This window comes from Eucyclogobius newberryi, unplaced genomic scaffold, assembly GCF_026437365.1.
Source record: "Eucyclogobius newberryi isolate DKJ021-1_F unplaced genomic scaffold, fEucNew1.0.hap1 SCAF_3, whole genome shotgun sequence".
NCBI lineage: Eukaryota > Metazoa > Chordata > Actinopteri > Gobiiformes > Gobiidae > Eucyclogobius > Eucyclogobius newberryi.
In genome coordinates, this window is record NW_027315945.1 from 24,790,125 (window position 1) to 24,810,984 (window position 20,860).

Here is a 20,860-nt window from a genome sequence, read left to right on the forward strand (position 1 = left end):
GAGTGAGTGCGTGTGAGTGAGTGCGTGCGTGCATGCGTGCGTGAGAGTGAGTAAGTGCGTGTGTGAGAGAGGCCAATATTCAGACAGAACTGGACTAAGATCTAAGGATCTCAAAAGCCAGCTCTTTAGTCTGGGTCTGAGTTCTAGTAAGAGCCGTGTCTGAACCGAGACAAGAACACAGGCGAGACCAGGCCAGGAGTCAGACCCAGACCAAGCCTGGGTTGGGTGTCCGTCTAGGTCTGGCGTTCTGGCTATACCAGAGCAGACGTGGGAGCCTTACATGGAAGAAAATAGTGTGAGCCATGTTTACAACTCACCTTTGAAGAAACTCAAGAGTTGAAGCCAGTTCAGAAGGATAATGGATGTTGAAACAGTAGTAGCTCCCAAACATGAGGCACAATGCAGAAATGAAGGAGAGATTTGTGTTGATCAGGTTCCGGTCCAGACTCAGCATGTACCTTGTTGAAGAATAGCAGGACTGTCCTATAAACACAATATTGAACAGGTGTTTTAATAAACGTTGCACTCACAAGTTCTATAAACATTAATAGAAAATATATGAAAGACTTACCACACACAATAACAGCTGGTGTCAAAGGCACTTGCTCCAGTTGGACCTCTTCTGCAGGGCATGTATTGTCCACATAACATAGACTCTTCCTTTTCATCAAAGTAGTTGATCAGAAGCAGGACCATCTCTTTCAAATCGTCTGAGCAGCCACTATGCTGTCCCCGCATCCTCTGAAGCCTCGCATAAGTCTGAAGGAACGTCTTACTCTTGTTGACACAAACTGTGGTCATGTAGTTCAGAAGCCTTTTCCCCTTCAAATCCAAATTTCGGATAAATGTCTCTTTGAGGTCAACACCAGTGAGTTCCTTGAAGTGGACTGACATGCCAAGTTCATCAAACCAATATGGCCACTCCTCTCCAAGGTATTGGATACTTTTTCCCTGGTTGACATGTTGGCGCTGTGTGTAAAAAGTTGACTTCAATAGTCATTTTACCTCCTCTGCATTGGCATCAGAATCTTGAAACATCATCTTGAGTTTTTCAATCTTTTGTTGCTGGCTCTCTTCAGTTTCTTCACGGGGCAGAAATTACATTCCATTTAATGCATCCATAAGTGTCCTGCATTGCGGCTCTCTCTTCTAATGGGATCTCATCTGTGGGGTCCGAGTCATCACTTGCATGTTTTCTTTTTCTTATTTTGGGTGTGGATGTTCGCCTGACATTTTCAATTCTGTTTTGCAACTGCTTTACAAGGGAATGGTAGCCCGTTCCAACAATATCTCCCTCAATTACATCTTGCAGAGAATTAGGATATTTTGCAACTATTTTCTTTGCCACATCAGTAGAATGCTTTTTACCTACGCAAGGGCATTTTTCCATCATCTCTGTCACAACAATCCGGACCATCTGCCTTCTCAGTTTTGGGCCTGGCCTTTTACCCCTCTCCAAAGAATGCATCAAGTCATCGGGAAATTTTGTCCATGGAATCACAAAGTTGTCGTCCCATTGTCTGTCAAGTCCTGGGCTGCTGGAGGAGGCTGACGATGAACTTCGGGGTGAAACAGAGAGTAATGAGAGGGATCGGGCAGGTGAGGCTTCCACAGATGATGATAGAGAGCTGTTGTCGGGAGTCTGGTCTTTAAATGACAAAAAAATAAGAAATGTCTTTATCTGCTTTTGATTTGGAATGGATAAACATTTCTATATATTGAAATCATTATGTTGCATTTTACTTACATTTCTGTTTCCAAACAGAAAGCAGTTTTCTGGCTTGTACAGGTCTTAACGCCGTCATCAAATCCTCCTTTACAAAGCGTAGATCTTCATAAATCTCGACTCCAATAGACTGCAAGTGCTCTACCAGGATGTTTTTGATCATTGCTGGGAGTTCTGGCAGAACTTCGTTGATGGCTTCATCTAGGAAGGCTTCATCACTCATATTTGCGCTGAATAAGAAATGCCACCTTTAAACAGAACAGAAAAATATACTTAACAGGAACATGAATCAGGTATTGTTAATGTCAAACTATTTACAGAATATCTCTATCGCATTGGCTTCAACTGGACTTTATTTTGAAATGATACTGTGTTTCAGAGGAATCACTTGGTATCCATCTAGAATGTATGATACCAAAGGATAATAATCTGGCAGGTCATTAATGTTAATACACTGTAATCCAAGACTGTCCTTCGTCACAGAATACAGATGGTATTCTGAGAGGAAGATGCCTTTGTGGATATCCATCAAAAAATACACAGCTGTGTCATTTTGGATCAAGATTAGTAGAAGTTCACCAAACTCCATGTACTCATCATTCTTGTACACAAGAAACTGTCCTTTTTTGTACCCAGTGCCTTTGTACTGAATGCCTGTACTAACTGTGGTACTGTTTTCTGTAAAGTCAAACTCCCTGATTGCCTGTTTGATAGCTTCACTGTAGAGGTTGGGATAAAATGCACAGCTGTCCTTCACTTCAAGAAGTTTACTGCATTCTTGGCCAGCTGAAAGATATGCTTGATACATCTGATGACGCTCTGACAATGTTTGACAAATGTTTTTAAAGTTCTTTAAGTGTCTGGCACATCTTTTAAAGTAACTGTGCTTGCTTTCAAACCTAAGCGTCCACAACCTCATCAATGGACCAAATTTCAACAACAGTGCTGAATAATGGCGTAAAAAGTGATGCTTAGGTTTCAGCTGAATTTCAGGAAACAACATCTTCCTCAACTCCAAATATTCTTGAATCAAAATGTCTAGATATGCTATCTGGGATAAAGAAATGTTTTGAGCACAAACGAGATCCACAATGTCTTTTAATTGGAGAGCTAACTGCCATACTTCATCCTCATGGTTTTGTACTTTGTCACCAATCAAAACTGGTAGCAATCTCAATAGGTTCCAGTTTTGAATGGCTTGGCCCGATAACCTCGCTCCCACAGTGTTGACAGCACATGGCTTTGTGAGCGCCTCAGATCCTTTGTACTTAAACTGCTTGATGCGCCTGTTTAAGAGTGAGTATGTGAACCATTTTTTTTTTTATAATGTTCTTCAGATACAGTGCTAAATCATATGACAAGACTCCTTCAAAGAGGTCATGGCCTAAACAAGGTGGTAGTCCAGGCTGGGCTACGTGGAAAGACTCAAGGGTATTAAAGACAGAGTTTACCTTTATTCCTCGGATGTCTTGGATGTTCTCGGCTTGAAGATCAGCAACAGCAGTATCATACGTCTCTGGGGTGCGTGGAGGACCACAGGCATTTGAGTCAGCCTCAAACTCCCTTCTTGTGATTTCACAGTACCTGCAGAAATAATGAGCGGCTGAAGTTCTCTGTGAAGCCACCTATAGAATGAGAACCCAAGTTATCACCAGCAATGCAGTACAGACCCGCTTTCACAGTTTGTCCATCAATATTTATTCCAACTCTCTCCAAGGATTTCATATCTGCCAACAACTTTGAGAAAACTTTGGCCATTCCAAAATATTTAAGGTCCTTCTCAATACACAACAAGACTAAACATATCAGTATTTGAACGCAAATGAATGGGTAAATTTGCAACTGAGAGATAGACAGCAAGAACTTTGTGTGTCTTTTTAGCAGAACCAAGGGGATTGACAATTTCAAAGGCATCTTGGTACAAAATCAGTTTGAGGCTTTCAGGGTTTTCTTTGAAGAACTGGTGACATTTGAAACTTGTTCCATCATATAAATCTGTAAAAATCTCCGAGTCAGGATCTCCAAACTGCTGTGACTGTGCATTTTTCCATAAATGTGACTGTAAAAAGCCATCTTTTGGGGTTCTGTGTATTTAAACATTTTTGTGAATGTCTGATTTCTCAAGTATGTTGTTCTTAGTTGTCCCTGATGACAGGCAGAGAACAAATCTGACTCTTTTATGCACTCACAGATTTTAGTGACTGCTTCGTCTGATAGGCTCATATCATCTTTTAATAAGGAACTCACTTTAGTTAGTGTATGCTTGACCCAACTCGTGCACATTTTGCATTTCCTCAACAATAGTCTGAATAGTAGAGGCAGGAATAAGCAGCTGTCCTTGCAATTTAAGGTAAAAAAGACACATGTTTCTGAGATAAGACTGACTATCATTTTCCTGCATATCAATGACTGCACTGGCTGTTGGCATGGCTTCATTCATGTCTTCTGAATCATCTGTACTGGCACTGACATTTGGGGGGTGAATAAGAGTTTCCCTATACATTTCATCAATGACATCAAGAGAGCATGATTTATGCTTCCTAGACATGTGAGAAGTAAATGATGACTTTTTTGTAAACGTGTGCTTACAGCCACTTACTGGACATGAGACAGACCTGCTCTCCCATATGATCATTTAAGTGAGACACAAGTTCTTTCACAGTGTGAAAATGGCAAGCACATAATGCAACTGCACATTTTAAATTAGTAACAATGGCTGCAGGATCAGCAGGAGCTGCATTGTGCACACGATAAAAATGGCCCTTAAAAGCGGAGTAAGTGGTAAACGTTTGACTACAGTTGGCGCCAACACATTTGAAAAGACAACGAGGCTCATTCCTATGCACTCTGCAATGTAGCACATAGCCTTTTAGTGTGACCAATTTCCTTTTACAAAAGACACAGGTGATCATTGTAAGGCCATCAAATGTGTGCCTGTGATTTTTAGCTCAAGTTATCACGTATTGATCTATTTTACTGCTCTTTTATCAGGCGAGGCTAGAGCTAGCTTACACCATGTGCTTTCAGAACTTGTTCTTGTTCGGTCTAGAGGAAAAAAAGTGAATGTGACTTACCTTACAAACTTCTGATTTTCCAGCCAAACAGTCACAGACCGAAATAAATTACTGGCAATCAAAGCGTAGATGTGTACCAAAACGTTTAGAACAACTTAAATAGTTTGACGATTTCTGCTAGGCTGTGTGCTCCGCTCTGCAGACCGCGTGCGCTTCGAGTCGCTCGTTAGTGACGTCAGAAGCAGTCGTGAACGTGCAGGTTGTGCTTCTCCCGCTCATCCTGCCCCCACGTCTCTATCCAATCAGAGATGAACATCATCCAAGCAAGTTTGATATTCAAAATTAGGCGGACTCAGTGCACAATGTTGTCCTTAGTAGGAAGAGGCACTGTTGTGTTGCTTGTGATAATGACACAATGCCAAATTATTACTGTTTTATAAAAATATATATAGAAAGAAAACCAGTGGTTTACAATACAATTTTAAGACTAACAATAATCTATAATCTATTAAAATACCATAAATCATACATGTGCTGGGTTTCAGGTGACATCACAAGAGATGAGGGTAAGCTAAAATGAAAAAACAAAATATTCTTTGTTGTAATATGGTCCGTTTTTTGGTCTTAACACATTAAACATTTGTGAATTTACTTTTTGTATTTTTTTTGTATTTCATGGCATAATACAATGTTTGGAAAAATTGCCTCTTGATCTGATCTGGGAATATGACATCTTGACTCTCTAGAAGTTCAGATGACGTCTATAGGCCAATAATATTTAACACAGATAGGGGGCAGCTATAATGAGTATTGATGAAATGCTATCACTATAGAAATCATCAGGTTAAACATTTTTGAACTTCCCTTTTAGCAATTTTGTGGCAAAGTATAATGTAAATTCACAAATTTAGAAACTTTTAGTGACCCTAAAATTTACCATATTACAGAAAAATCTACAGAATGCTAATCCCTCATGAGGGAAATTAATTTTCTGTATGTGACCTTCTCCTTCAATGCCCCTGCCAGGACAGGAGCATTTGGTTAGTACTAAACAGAAGTGTTACTTTGAATATACAGTAAATAAAAAAATATATAATTGTGTAGGCAAACCATCGGATTCACAATGCGATAATAAAAAAACAAAACTATATTTTTTAAAATGTATTGCCTCAGTTTGCATCGTTTCATGTTGAAACTTGCACAGTGACTTACTGTATTTTTTCAAACAACTGACAAAAACTATTGTTTTTATATTTTTTTTATGTTATATTAACAAAATTATTTGGTATAGAGTATTACATTATTTCTCAGTTTTTTTCAACACAAGCTGTAATTTTAACAAATAAATTTGATTATATTAACACATTCTAATTGTAAAGTTAACATAAACATTCTGTTTATTAGTTTACAAAGGTTTACAGTGATTTAAACAAATAGTTATGTTTTCCAGTTTACAATGCAAATTTGTTGTGATTTTACATAGTTTTTGTGTAAATTCCACGGTCATTTCTTACAGTGTACTATGAGCGACAAGTATTAGAATCACAACCAGCAGAATAAAAAACAAAAGTCCGAGAAATATCCCAAGAGCCATGGTGTCGGGTTCAAACTTCCTCCCTAAAAAAAACATGTAAATTTCACAACTTTCCTTTTGATAATGAAAAATATGAATTCTTACTTGACCCTTTTCTTCTATAATTGTCCATTTTGTCATCAAAGTCCAGCTTGCACTCGTTTGAAACATTGGCGTAGCTTGCTGACATCTCTCAGATTTAAGGTCTAAATGTTGGGCTGTACAAAAACAGGAAATGTCCAAAGCTGATGTAAAGAGGAAATGTGCTTTTATATTTTGAGAGGTTTGGTTTGACAATATGAAAAAAAAAATCCCATCACATGACATGTTGCTGTTCAGAAGCCCTTTTACCCTTTTAACAATGACTTGGAAAATTATTAGCTAAAAGAGTAGATCAAGAATAGAATCGTTTGTAGGCAAATGTTCTAACCTGTTTTGGACGGATTTGAGTGAATAAAAAGTAATCTTATACCAAAAATAAAAGTGTTTCATTCATTTGGTCATAACACTGGTCTTTGTGAGCCTACTTGCTGTTAAAACATTGAAGAAACTACAGATCTGAACTGCAAAAACAGTATTTATTTAGCCCATTCCCACACAATTATCAAAACAAGATCCAAATATTTGACTACATACAGTTATTTTAAAAATCGTATTCCAAAAAACTGCAATTTTCTTTTCACATAAATGTACATTTTGTGCTTCAGGATGTCAGCGTGGGTGTTGGTCCTCCTCTTCTTCTGCTTTTGGGAAACTCACAGATGTAAAACATGGAGTTGTCACATTCAGTGTGAGCCCATGTCCCAGAGCTGAGCAGCTCCACACAGCTGGAGTTTGTGCTGGGAAGACTGTCACTCCAACCTCTGAACGTCTGCAGAGGACTGGAGTCCGAGTACGTGTAACTTCTAGTCCCATTCTGTTGAACAAAATGGACAAAATGGTAATAATAAATATGCAATATAAATCTTATGACAATTTGGAGTCCATAAATGTTACAGTTGTAACTGGGCAATAATGACTAAAATGTATACCTCTCTTTTTTTTGTATTCCGATAACAATAGTAAGACATTATTCCAACAGTCAATGTTAAAACATGTTTTTAAATGTATTAGAAGTTTAACTGTCAGACAAATAGGATATGTCTATAAAAGTTTACAACATATCTTTTTTCATTACACTTTCTTTTTCTTATAAACAATAGACTCAATATTCAGATTTTGCATACCTTCAAAACAATATTCACAGTATTATATAGAATTTGATCGTAGTTGTAACATGTTTACTCTGCAGGAAACCGGATTCGGCCATTATGGTTTGGGAGGCTGTTTTCTCAAGGCAACATGACAACATAAAAGACTTCCATTAACTCAATCAAACGTTGCAAACCTTAGTCAAAATAAAAAATAAAATAAAAACACTACTATTAATTTGCCTGAAAGTACTTTTTACAGGCTTATGAAAGAGATATTCTGAGAAAGATTTGTAACATTTGCCATTTGCTATTGACATATCCCCTGACAACTTTTTCACATTCAAAACTAAAGTCATTTAATTCAGTAACACTTGACTGAAGATGCGAAAGTAAATGCATATTAAAATGTATTTAAAAGCTTGTAATAAATAGGTTACATTTTAAGATAAGATAAGATATTCCTTTATTGTCCCACATGGGGAAATTTCATTGGTGCAACGCAGGTAGATACAGAGGTAGATACAGAAGAACAGATCATTTATAGGAAGTCTGAAAAACACTTTCAGTAGAAGATCTCCTATAAATAAAAACTCCCATAGACAAATAAATAAATAAATACATAAATACCATTGCATGTGATCACGACAGTAATTGCACATGAATATGTGTCACGACAGCACATAGATTGCACATGAATTTCACAGTAATTGCACATGAATTGCACGTGAATTCCAACAGCAATTGCACAATTTTAAGAATCATGGTTAAAATCAATTGGCTTAAAATTACATGGTTCAATTTATGAACCATGTAATCTATCTATCTATATATCTATCTGAATATGAATAATATGATAATTTTTCAATTGAATTTAGTTAAATATGGCTAAAATTGTATTCTGCATTGTGATTCTGTATATAACGTATTTGTGTTTGAATTTTGTAAATCCTTCTCAACCTTGCTGCTTTTACTTCAACTGTTAAAAAACTGCAACAACCATAAAAAAGATGGAACACAAACAATAAAAGCTGTAAAATTGAGCCGAGTTGTCCAAACTTCCTCAAGCTTTTTCAAGTTTGGGAAGGAGCTCAAAACACCATAAAAAATAAACTTTACAAAGCACGTACATTGTCAGAGTTTGCTTTCACTCCGACGTGAACGCGCGTGAGGCCGGCCTGGCTGATGTAGTCTGCCAGGATTTGGTTGATGGTGGTGGTTTTGGGCATGGCCAGGACCCCTCCTCTGAGCCTGCAGTTCATCGATGCTTCCTGGAACATCTTGGCCTCTTTCACAAGCAGATAGTACCTCTCTCCTGTCTCTCTCAGCCCCAACAGCACTGCACAGGAAGGAGAATTACATTTCCATCATAGAATAGCAAAGATCAAATTAAGACATCGTACCGTTTTTGACAAATTTGACGGCGTTCCTCAGCTTCCCCAAATTGATATCTATAGGTCCAACCAGCCTCCTGTATCTGCCACAATCACAGGTAGAGCCTAAACCAATGCATGGATGGATGGATGGATGAATGAATGAATGAATGAGTAAATAAACAGCATAGAAACTGAAACTATTCTACTATTGTTTTCACCTGGTGTTCCTTTCAGACCGACAAGTCCATCAATGCCTGGATCACCCTTGTCACCTGCATTTAACAAATCAAACCGTGGGCTACATTTCTTTGTGAATTGAGGCTGTAATTCAATATGTTTCCACAAGAGGGAGTTGTAAGGTTAATTAATAAAACTGACAGCGATTGCTCAACGAAACACCATGATGTGAATTGATTCAAATAGTCAATGGAATCTCACAACACAAGAATAAAGGAATGAATATATGTAATAAAGCATTTTTATTCATGTTGATGTAAACTTGATGTAAATGTTGAATCAATAGGCCCGAGGACGCAGATTCACTTGTAACAAAAACAGACCATGTTGGGGAAAATGTATGTTTTTCTCCTCCAAAATAAAGTGAACAATGCAAGAAAGACAGACCTTTGTATCCCAGTGGCCCCATCTTTCCTATATGCCCCACGTCTCCTTTAATCCCAGCATCTCCAGCATTACCTGCAAAAACAAATACGATTGTTAGATATGAGACTTTTCATTTCATGCAACAGGCTGAAGTACATTGCTGCTATAGCAAACAGATTAATTCATATGTAAAAAGTCATGCATTATGGAGATCTTGAGCAGTTGCATAGTGTTATTATTGGAGTGCTTTTGCCAGTTAAACGACATCTTGACTCTAGATAACAGTTCTTCCTCTCATAACAATGACCAGCCTCTCCAACTGGCCTAACGTCTGGATTATCCAACTGTGCTGAAGAATCTCCAGTGTCAATGATGATGTATATATTTTGCACTGACATGCCGTTATGGCCGTTACAGCTTTGATCATTTATTTTTAAGAGCTTATTTTGAATGCTGCGTCTCTTTATCTGTTATGTGTCATGTTGAAAGTAGATCTTTTTTGAGGAAGTTACACATTCAAAGCAGTAATCCATCCAGTGTTGACCTAGAGTGAGAAGCAACAGTCACCATCCACACTCTAAAAACCAAACTGAGCAGCCTGCTATAGGGTTGCACAAACCAAGGTTGAAAAGTTTAAGGGAGATCACGTGCGGTCTATATATTCATGCTATTATTCCACCATTTTGGGAGAGACTCAAGTGTCCTGGTATTTGTCTTTTACACTGTTAAACACATGGTGTCTTAAATGGTATGTGTGAGAAAACCAATGCGCAAAGAGCAAAGGGGCAGCAGAGGTATGAGTGGGCTAAGGTTCTGTCTTAATCATGATGGCTGATTTGTCCCAAAATGCTTGAGTAAAATGACCACCAATTAAAACTGAAGCTGTTTCTGATCCTTTTAGCGTATAAACAAAAGGCAGAACTCTTTGTGAAGCTGACAGCTCTGTAGTTTTGGCCTCTGATTTCTTATGTAATTATAAGTGGTAAAAAGCCACAATTAATCTGCTTGGATTAATTTGTAGTAGATAAAATGGTTGGATTAATTCATAAGGAGTAAAGCTGCAGTTGAAGGCATGGACTGATCAACAGCAGATAGGGCATTTTTAGGGGCTTGACAATTTCCATTTCAAAGCTGAAGCCATCACTAAAAAGTTCTATTTCACCCATACTGACCACCAGAAGGGTATTTCACCCTGGAGAGACGCAGAGACGACAAAGGAAGGACTGTTTAGCAAGCTTTATTACATGGGTTATTTGGCGCTCAGACCCCGGCGGATCATGGGTACTCCATGATCTATTTGTATTAGATGTCTCCCCCCGGAGCCTGGGTGTAGATATGGTGAGAGGGTAGATTATTAGGATGAGAGGGATGCAGAGGAGAAGGAGGGGAGGTGGTGTGTCGCAGTACGGTCTGAAGCAGCCGAGCCAACTGAGTGAGGGTTAATATTGGACCGGCTGTGTGCTGATTGGGAGCAGAGGTGCGACGTGCCACAGGGAGGAGTGACTTAGGTGCGTTGATTAAAGATGGGGAGCTGGTGCGAGGGGCGATGTCCTGGGAATCCCCTGTCCTTGGGACTCTCCTTCTCGGCCAGGAAAAACTACAAAAACCTCCATGGGAAAAAGTAGAAACCTGGAGGAGTTCCGTGGTGAAGGAGAGATCTGAACTCTCACAGACGGACAGGCTGGACTGGGTGCGTTGGTTGAGCTGGGGAGCAGGTGGCCTTGATGTAGGTGGGTGGAGTTAGGTCTTCCAGGCTGAATTTATGCAGGCTTCATTTGTCATTTTTGGGTAACACGAACGCATGTCGACGATATTTACATACTGAAAATGTGTGTGCATGTGTTTGCTGACAGTGTATACAGCACTTTTATTTAGTTTTGTGTTTGTTTTCAACTTGCACATTGTCCAATTATGAGAGTTTGTAAGCAACTCATTGATATGAGTCTGGTTTGCATGCACATTGGACACATCTGAGACACATATGGAGAGCAGGACTGACAATTAACACATCTGTTCCTCCTCACACACAGGTCAGGGCGGAGTTTGAGCCAGATCGTCAAAAGAAGGAGTCTTGTTCTGCTCACTTTCCAACACAAATACTTTTGGGGCGGAAGAAAAAGGTGACACTGTATACAGTACGGTACATCTGCGGGACTATTAAAGAGTTTCCTGTTGCCATCACGTGACATTTTGATGACTTTCTCACCGTTCAAAATATGTAATAATTAGTTTTGAATCGTTACGTGCTATGGCTACTGTGCTGAAACCCATATGCATGATTAACGATCACAGTTTTAGGTTGGTTAGGTCTCTTCGGTCCGAAGAATCTTTGTTGTATTGTGTAGCATTGTGCAATAGGAAAATTCTAGCATCATAATATATTGTACCAATACGCAAATTTGCTGTTTGTACCTGGATGCCCTGGCGGCCCTGTTTTTCCCATGATTCCTGTCTCTCCGACATCTCCAATTTCCCCCTGGTCACCTAAACAAAAAACAAAAATATATTTACTTAATATTATACTTAATGTAGACTCATATTTGTATTGCATATGAAGGATGACTGTTGATAGAGAGAACACTATAAAAAGCATTAATAAAATGTAACTGGAAGTACTAATGAGGTGTTGGGAAAGGGTTAAATTCCCCCCCTTTGCCGGCAACCGAAAGCTTTTTGAGTGTCTATTAGGGATTGCAATAACATCCCAAGTAGTTCTTGCCAGCAGGACTTTAGATCATATTTAGTGCTATGCTTTGAAACAGTGGCGTACAACAACCTCTGCTTGATTAGTCTGGAGTGGTACTTAAGAAAATGGATTACTCGTCTCATTTGGCATGTTTGGACAGATTCTGTGTTCCAATTTTAAATGAAAAACACATATTTAGAGCCAAACTCAAAAGCCTTCAAATGTACATTTTTGAACTTTTGATTACTCTTTTTTTCTCTTTTTTATTTTGCGCTTTATGAGATTCCAGTAACAATAAATACATGGTTTAAACATGAACAACATTTTCTTCGGAAACTTGCTTGATTACTCCCAAGTTTGAGCAAGTCAAAAAGTATTTGCGTGGAAAAGAAATTACACTCGCCTTGCTATTTTAATTCATAGTAAAATACACATGGGGCGCCCACTCCGATCTGCAGACCTGTACACACAATCATCTGTGGTCTACAGCATCTTGGATGAGTCTTCTACAAATAATCTCACTGTTTAGTGGCAGCTGTCTAAATACACATAACCGTAATGGGACTTTTTACCATTTCTACATCACATGAGAAATTCAGGCAGCAAAATATTACAAGACGTTAGTCTCTGTATTTCCAACGCAGTTAGAAAACAGTCCCTCTTTTTTCCATTATGTTTTTTCATTTGGGTTTTTCCACATTAAATCTAGTAGTGATTATAGTTGCAATCACAATAAGCTGGTGGTGGTTGGAGAAGTTGATTCCCTCAGACTGCCCCAGGGCAGCTGTGGCTACAGAAGTGGCCTACTACCACCAAATGTGGACTAAATGAATAATGCACTGCAGAGCTTTTTGAAAAAAAGCCATATAAATTTGTTTATTTGGGCTTTTTTTCTTTTGCTTACTTATTATACATGACACATTTGCCATATTGATAATTTATTATTGAGTAATAATAATCATTTATTGTTGTTCTAGTCATTCCGTATCATTCACTGGGTATGACTTTTGGTTTTGGTTCTGGTCAAAGCGGTCAGAAGTAACTTGATTTGGGTTGATTGTCTGTTTTATGTCAGATGCCCTTTCTGGTATAACCCTCTCAATTTATCACACACTGGATCCAAGCTTTGTATTATAACCTACATTTTATGTTAAATAAAATGAGAGTTTTTTAAAGAGTTTTTTTCACAGGGCTGGTTCAAGTTTTTAAGCAAATTTTTAATTGAGAATTTAATATTTTGGATTAATTTTGAATGAATAACCAGAAATAGTAATAATAAATGAACAAAATTAATTCTACATATTTATGTTTTGTATATTTACATTAAATAGTATCAGTATAATCAATGAAATTTCCCCATGTGTGGACAATAAAGGATTATCTTATCTTATCTTATTTTATAATCTGGTGAGGTCAGCCACAATCCAGGGGTGGTCTGTGTTTCTCCATTCCCTGGACATGTCCCTGGACGTGCTACCTAAAACAACTACTTTATCGAGCTTTGGAGTAGAGAGTACACTGGCTAATTACTTGTGACTGAATAAACAAATTATTCTAAAGCCAACGTAACCAACATTGGAATAGTGGTTCTTTTCCATTCAGCAGACCTCCACGGTTTGTGCATGATGTCAGCTCCCCAAAGACAGTCTCTGAATTATCTGGGAGCCAAAACTCCTTGTCATGGTTTTCAGTAATGCTTATTTTATTGTGTGCTTTATAAGGCCTGTCTGTCTGAATCAGCGGGGAAACAAGCTACTGGATGTCATAAAACAGGAGGCATACTGTGAGGAGGCTTTCCCTGCAAAAACTATGAAGGAGCTGACTCAAGGCTGGTAAACAACAGGACATTGCATGCACCCAATTGTCATGATTAGCATCATAAACTCCAAAACAAATTACACCTAGGTCTTTCCTTAGAGTTTTCCATTTTGCCATACAGAAAACAAAATCTGAAAAATAAGCATCTCAGCAGTAAGATTTACCTTTATCTCCTGGTATGAGGGAGTTGGTGCACACTTCAGGTGATGCAGAGAGAACGCTCATCACAAAAAGCAAAATGAAAAGTTCCAAAAGTTTTTCATAAGCTTTTGTATCCATTGTCCTGAAAAGCCTTCTTGGTTTGGACTGTTTGATGTCCAAGAATGTAACCACTAAACTGCAGTTGGAGCAACTGCAAACTGAAAGAGGCACTAATGAGCAAACAGTGTGTTTATAAAAGACTTATCAGTGACTTGTCATGTGTCAAATAACACTTCCCATGCCGCATTCCTCTGTGCGCCTGGGAATGAATTGATTTTCTGCAATACTACTGAATGAAAGAATCACATTTATTTAACTAAACACATTTAAAATGTCAATTGTGGTAGGATTCAAGAAATTGTAGAGTACCAAGAATTATAAACCAAAATAGTAATTTTATCATTAAAATGTCATGCAAATGTTATGCACCTAAAGTTCACGTTGGTGCTTTTTTTGTACACCCTAAGACTTATTTATACCTCGACCCGTGGGAACTTGACAAATGCATATGTTCACTAAAGTATAATGTAAATATTATTGTTTATTATATTGTCCTATTTTAATGATATTGATATCCATAATCCTCCAAATTCTTAATGATATGAAAGGATGGGTGGTTCTGAGCAGACGAGAGGCAGATACTGAGAAGAAAGGATAAAGGGAAAGAATGAGACGTAATCACTGCAGAAGAAGACGCGTTAAAAAAAGAAGACAAAAAGCCATGTAGGAGACCGCTTTTCATCAGTGTTCTGGGTCATCTTTGAGGCGCTAGCATGCTACATTCTCTGAAGTTCAGAGAGGGACTAAAGTTTGTAATTAATTGGAAAAACAGATTACTCTTCATCAGGTCTGAACTGCTGCTTCCCGAAGGAAAAAAACATCCTCACAGTGAGCGCTTGCCAGACTGGAGCAGATGTGCATGGCCTATTTAATGTTATTGGTATTTACACAAGAAAGAAGTTCAGAACACCCAGGGGAACATATTTTTGCTCATAATTGAAGGCAAATGTGTGAATATTTTTTTATTGAGCTCTACAATGGGGAATTACAGTCTTTAATCAGTCAACGGGATTTTACAAAAAGAAGATCAAAGTCTGTATTTATGGCAGAACAACAATGTAACCTTTTGATTCCCTTTCTAGTTGACAAGACTGTAAAATAGGCGTTTTTTCTTTTTGCTCATTTTCAGTTCATGACTTACTATTAGTTTGTCTTTTGTTTTGCAAAATTAAAGTAATGTTATGTTTTGGATACTGTTCCGGAGCCATTCTCTGGCACACTTTTGGCGTAGGTCTACAAAAGTGCAACATTCCTCCTTTATGCACCAGTACATGTCTGCTGTTCTGAAGGCTAATTGTTAACATGTGGTTTAAATAGTGCTCTTTAATTACAAGTGTGATTCACACTCCTGGATCCAGGCTCCACAGCAGTAACCACACACGACACAGCAGCCATACTTCTGTGGAGCTAACAGGGTGATAACTGCCCCCACATGTGTCAATGACAAACTGTCATGATGTTGCTCTGTGCATGAAAGCTCCTGTGGGTGACAGGCTTCACTGTTTACTATGGGTTTGGTGGGTGCAAATAAGTAACCATGGCAACAGCCAAACACAGAGTGATTTCAGTTGTGTAATTATGAAGTCTTGTGTACAGACTGTAGTCACTAGATTTGGCAAAGGTTTGGTAGCTAGTCGGTAGAGGATGCTGTTCAAGAGTTTGGCAAACCAGTTCCAGTTTCTGTACAAATGCATGGGGTCTGGGACATGGGTCATCCGGCATATGTTTATATATTTATATATTTCAATCCAATCACAGATGCTTGTTTGTAGCACACGTTTCTCAACTACATATTTTCTCTGCCCTCTGTTTTCTTGTTTCTTGGTCTTTCTTGATTCCATCTTTGTTTTATCAACCATCTGTCCATCACACCCATTGGCCCTAATGGGCAGGACATGGTAAAGGAAGGAAAAGTGTATAATTTTGGCTGGCAAGGCAAGCCATGCAAGCTTTTTATTAAAGAACTGATCATATCGTGTTTCAATTAGAAAAGCTAAATGTAATATGACATTGTTGTGGTCTTGAGATGGACGGCTGCCATACTTTCTGTTGACTTTGCTTCACATGGCTTCAGGATCAAAATTGTTTGTTACTATTCCAACAACCAAGGCAAAAAGTAAACAAAAAAAAAACGATTGACCTGATAATGCATGTCCTGGGTTATAAAGGAGAAAACCGGAGCAAACACACACAGCAACAAGAGGTCAACGTTCAGACCGAAATGACAAAAAGTGTTTAACAAAATTATTTTATTAATGTATTGTATATATTGTTTACATTGTTTACAATAAATACATAAGATATACCAAGGAACACACAACTGAAGCTTATCATTTTGTGTAGCCCATCCTAAATGCATTTCACAGAACTGTTCACATGTGTTCTGCGTTATAATGTTACTAAAATCAGAATATTAAAATAATGACCTCGTATTCAAAATAGTAGCAGAACAAACCATTGATGATTAGGTAGTAAGACCTAAAAATAGGACTTCATAAACAAATGCTGTGTGTAGTGAACTGTAAACTGTACAGTTGTGCTTCCATACCAACCACGTAAATAACATATTGCATGCTTCATTTTCCATGAATCTGAGATCTGTAAAATTAAAATGTAGCTTGCTGCGGGAAAGATTTGCATCTTGAAAGTCCCCAGTGAATGTTGATGTAGGCTTTAAAGAAATGTACAACAGAACATGTAGTGTGAGACTGTTGCTAAGTAGATTACATACAAATAAAGCACATTGTAAACACACGTGAGATGCAGATTTGGAGGTACAGACAGTTCAAGTGGTTTAAGCTACCATAGTGTTCGATACCACTAGATGACAAACATTGTTACCGTACTTTTTGGACTATAACCCGGTACTTTTTTCCCACACTTTGAACCCTGCGGCCCATAAAAGGGTGCGGTTAATTTATAGAATGCCACCAGGGGGCACTCTAGCAGGAAGCGCAAGCATTTGACACACTGTAGAAGTAGACATTAGTGGACAGTGGTCTTTTTATTTTAAGCTTCAAAACACTTTGTATTTTATTACAATCAGAGTCATATTCACAGAGAAATTAGTCTAATGAGGAAGTGAATCTAGATGCGGCGAAACACAAAGACACATCCGGAGCGCAGCCCTGCAATACAGTTTAGAATCTGCCGCATTGAAATGAAACTTTCTTGGCCAGACCTGACCATCTGTCTGTATAAATATAATATAACAAATGTTACAACGTAACACTCACTTGCTAAGCACAAGCGCAGGAGGAGATCGAACCAGATGTGAAGACAGGTGTGCAGGTGGAGCACTGACTTCCTGACAGATCAGAGTGCGCCTGGGGATGAATGTCTCAGACACTTGGACTATCCACACAGGATTTCCACAGGGCTGTGTACTTTCTCCCCTGCTCTTCTCCCTGTACACAAACTGCTGCATCTCCAGCCACGCCCCCGTAAAACTGATCAAGTATGTGGACAACACCACCCTCACTGGGCTCATCTCGGGCGGGAATGACCAGGTAACAAGCTGGAGCTCAATGCCTAGAAGACAGTGAAGATGATCATGGACTTCAGGAAAGTCACAGCCCCCCAGCCCCCCCTCACAGACTCCCCCATCACCACCGTAGACTCCCTCCGCTTCCTCTGCCCCACCATCACCCAGGACCTCAAGTGGAAGCTCATCATCAGCTCCCTCATCAGGAAGGCCCAGAGAGGATGTACTTCCTGCGGCAGCTGAGGAAAGCCAAGCTGCCAGTGCAGATGATGGTGCAGTTCTACACGGCCATCATCGAGCCCATCCTCACCTCCTCCATCACCGTGTGGTACACTGGAGCCACAGCCAGGGACAAACAGAGACTACAGCACATTGTGCGCTCTGCTGAGAAGGTGATTGGCAGCAGACTTCCATCTTTGCAGGACCTGTACATCTGTACACAGCTGACCCTTCTCACCCTGAACACGTACTATTTGTGCCACTCCCCTCAGGCAGGAGGCCACTCCCCTCAGGCAGGAGGCCACTCCCCTCAGGCAGGAGGCTACGGTCCATCCGGACCAGAACCTCACGCCACAAGAACAGTTTCTTTCCCTCTGCTGTTGGACTCATGAACTCTTCCTATTAGGAAGTTCCCAACACGTGCCTCCTAACACACTTTAACTATTATTTAATCACTCACTGCACTCTTCACTTCTGCACTGCTCCTGTAAAATCAACTGTAAAACTGTGTACATACGAAGTCTATTCTTTATCTTATTATTGTTTTTTAATTGTTTTTCTTTAATGCATACCTTATTTGATATATTTTGCCTCATTATTGTTCATTATTGTATGTTGCACCGAATCACCAAAGTTCCTAGCCTGTGAATGTTGTTCACTGACGATGGCAATAAATCTTTTCTGACTCTGATTCTGATTTATTTAACCAGGTAAGAATCCACTGAGATTTCAAGGGTGAGTCCTGGGTCACCCTTGAAAAAGTTTGTTACATTGTTACATACACAGATATGGGTGTTACACATACTCATACTTACGCATACTCATACTTACACATACGGGATAAACCCACACAAAATTAAGTAAAAGGTTAATTACTACCTGCTTAGTTACCGTAAATATAAATAATGGGTTTGTGAACTCACGTGCTACAATAATTTAACTAATTTGAGTAAGAGACCAAGTTTATAGGATTAATACTAAACATGTTGCAATTCTGTCTACTACTATAACCACATGGAGACAGCTGGTCCAGCATGTGCCTAAATTATAAACACAGAAATCTTTTAATCAGATATCTAGATTAAAGTGGATTTAAGACACTACTTTGAATAAAGACAACTTGAGCAAGAGCCAGTATCTCACTCTCGATGAAATGTTGGGTTACTGCCGATTGGGAGCTGCAGACCACAAATGACTGTATGCAAGTGGCTGGAGATATTAAATAATATGAGTCAGATGGGTGTTGAAAATCACTTTAATCCAGAGTGAACTCCACCTCACATTATTCTCTCTTTTACAGTGAGCATGGTCCAAACCTGTGTTTTTACAGTGCACTTCAGGCAGACGCCAGACCTGCGGTTTACTTCAAAATTGAAAACTCTTCCTGTTCGCTGTGATTGACACAGGCAGAAGTTCTGTGTCTGAGCTTCACCTTACACTTTGGAAATAACTTCTGTGTTCATCCAGACGACAACGCCACATGTTAGAGAGGTGAATCTGCAGACACAGAAGCTACATTCTAAAGGAGATGTCCCGCGCTCACATGTCCCGCGCTCACATGTCCCGCACTCACATGTCCTGCACTCACATGTCCCGCACTCACATGTCCCACACTCACATGTCCCACACTCACATGTCCCGCACTCACATGTCCCGCACTCACATGTCCTGCTCTTACATGTCCCCAACTCACATGTCCTGCTCTTACATGTCCCACACTCACATGTCCCGCACTCACAAGTCCTGCTCTTACATGTCCCACACTCACATATCCTGCACTTACATGTCCCACACTCACATGTCCCGCACTCACATGTCCTGCTCTTACATGTCCCACACTCACATATCCTGCACTTACATGTACCTTCTTCTTTTTGTGGTTCTTCTTCCTTTGACTCCCTAAATGTTCAGCATTTTGTTTCGGGGTGTGACTGGTGTTCCAAAGCCCTTAACTTCTGTTCCTAACCCTAACACCTAACCTTACCCTAAGTATGAAATAATATAGTGTCAAAAATTTTAAAAATACATTGTCTTAATGTGTTGTTTATCTTCAACCAGCCATAATTCTAAACTATCGTTTGTCATAGTGAACATGTAATGTATTTGCCAATGTTAAAATTCACCTTGTAAAACTGTGTGAATCACAAAAGCAAAAGAAGGGACATGTGAGTGTGGGACATCCCAGTGCAGCCTCAGAGTCTGCAGATTCTACCGGTTTTAGTTTATACAGAGTTACTTAAGTTACTTAAATATGTTTTTAAAAATGTTCTGATATTTTTTTATTTTGACAGTTAACATTTCAGTCAATAAACTATTGTCCTGCACAGCTGGTCTACTGAGTTTTACACCAGTGCTGCAAACCTTTTACAACAAACCCGACAGGAGACTTTCCAGAGGAATTACTTTGAGAGAATGGCCCATCTCCCCGGCATCTGGACTCAAGAGGAATGTTTTGTCCTGAGGACTGTTAACCACCTCAAACTGCCCTGATACACGATTTGCTGAGACTACCTGCCAAATCCTCCTTAGACCTTAGAGACACGAAGGTGACTGATAAGTGCAGTAAAATGTTTCATTCAAACCAAAATGCATTCAATCCACTCAGCTTATATCTTTGTGGGAAAAGTTGCTTTAGGTGTGAAAAACACTCACGTGGCACATCTCACCAAGCAGCGCATTGGTCCTATGTTTTTTAAAATGTTCTCAATTCTCCCATTAAATGTATATTTACAGTATAACAACTAAGACTTGCATCACAATAGCAAGCTGAAACAAGTGATTTGAACCTTAACCGATTTGAGCATAATTGTATGTAAACATTCATGAAAGTCCTGTAATTCCAACAAAACAATGACGACTCAGCAAGACGGCGTTCCAAGTTCATGATATCCCATTACTGCAAGAAGACAA

The 20,860-nt window shown here is 39.1% G+C and overlaps 1 protein-coding gene across 2 annotated transcripts; it reads right to left on the reverse strand.

Moving 5' to 3' along the window:
• Positions 1-7,009: 7,009 nt before the first annotated feature.
• On the reverse strand, positions 7,010-14,344 carry colec10 (collectin sub-family member 10 (C-type lectin)). 2 transcript variants are annotated; one of them, XM_072460594.1, is made up of 7 exons: positions 14,151-14,344; positions 11,895-11,966; positions 9,504-9,575; positions 9,098-9,151; positions 8,907-9,002; positions 8,634-8,842; positions 7,010-7,229 (listed from the first exon to the last, which is right to left on the reverse strand). In XM_072460594.1, exons 1-7 carry the CDS (start codon positions 14,263-14,265, stop codon positions 7,017-7,019), a joined length of 831 nt encoding a protein of 276 aa, XP_072316695.1. In that variant the 5' UTR covers positions 14,266-14,344; the 3' UTR covers positions 7,010-7,016. The 2 variants fall into 2 exon arrangements, with proteins under 2 accessions (XP_072316695.1, XP_072316696.1); XM_072460595.1 differs by lacking the exons at positions 8,907-9,002; positions 9,098-9,151.
• Between the last annotated feature and the right edge of the window lie 6,516 nt (positions 14,345-20,860).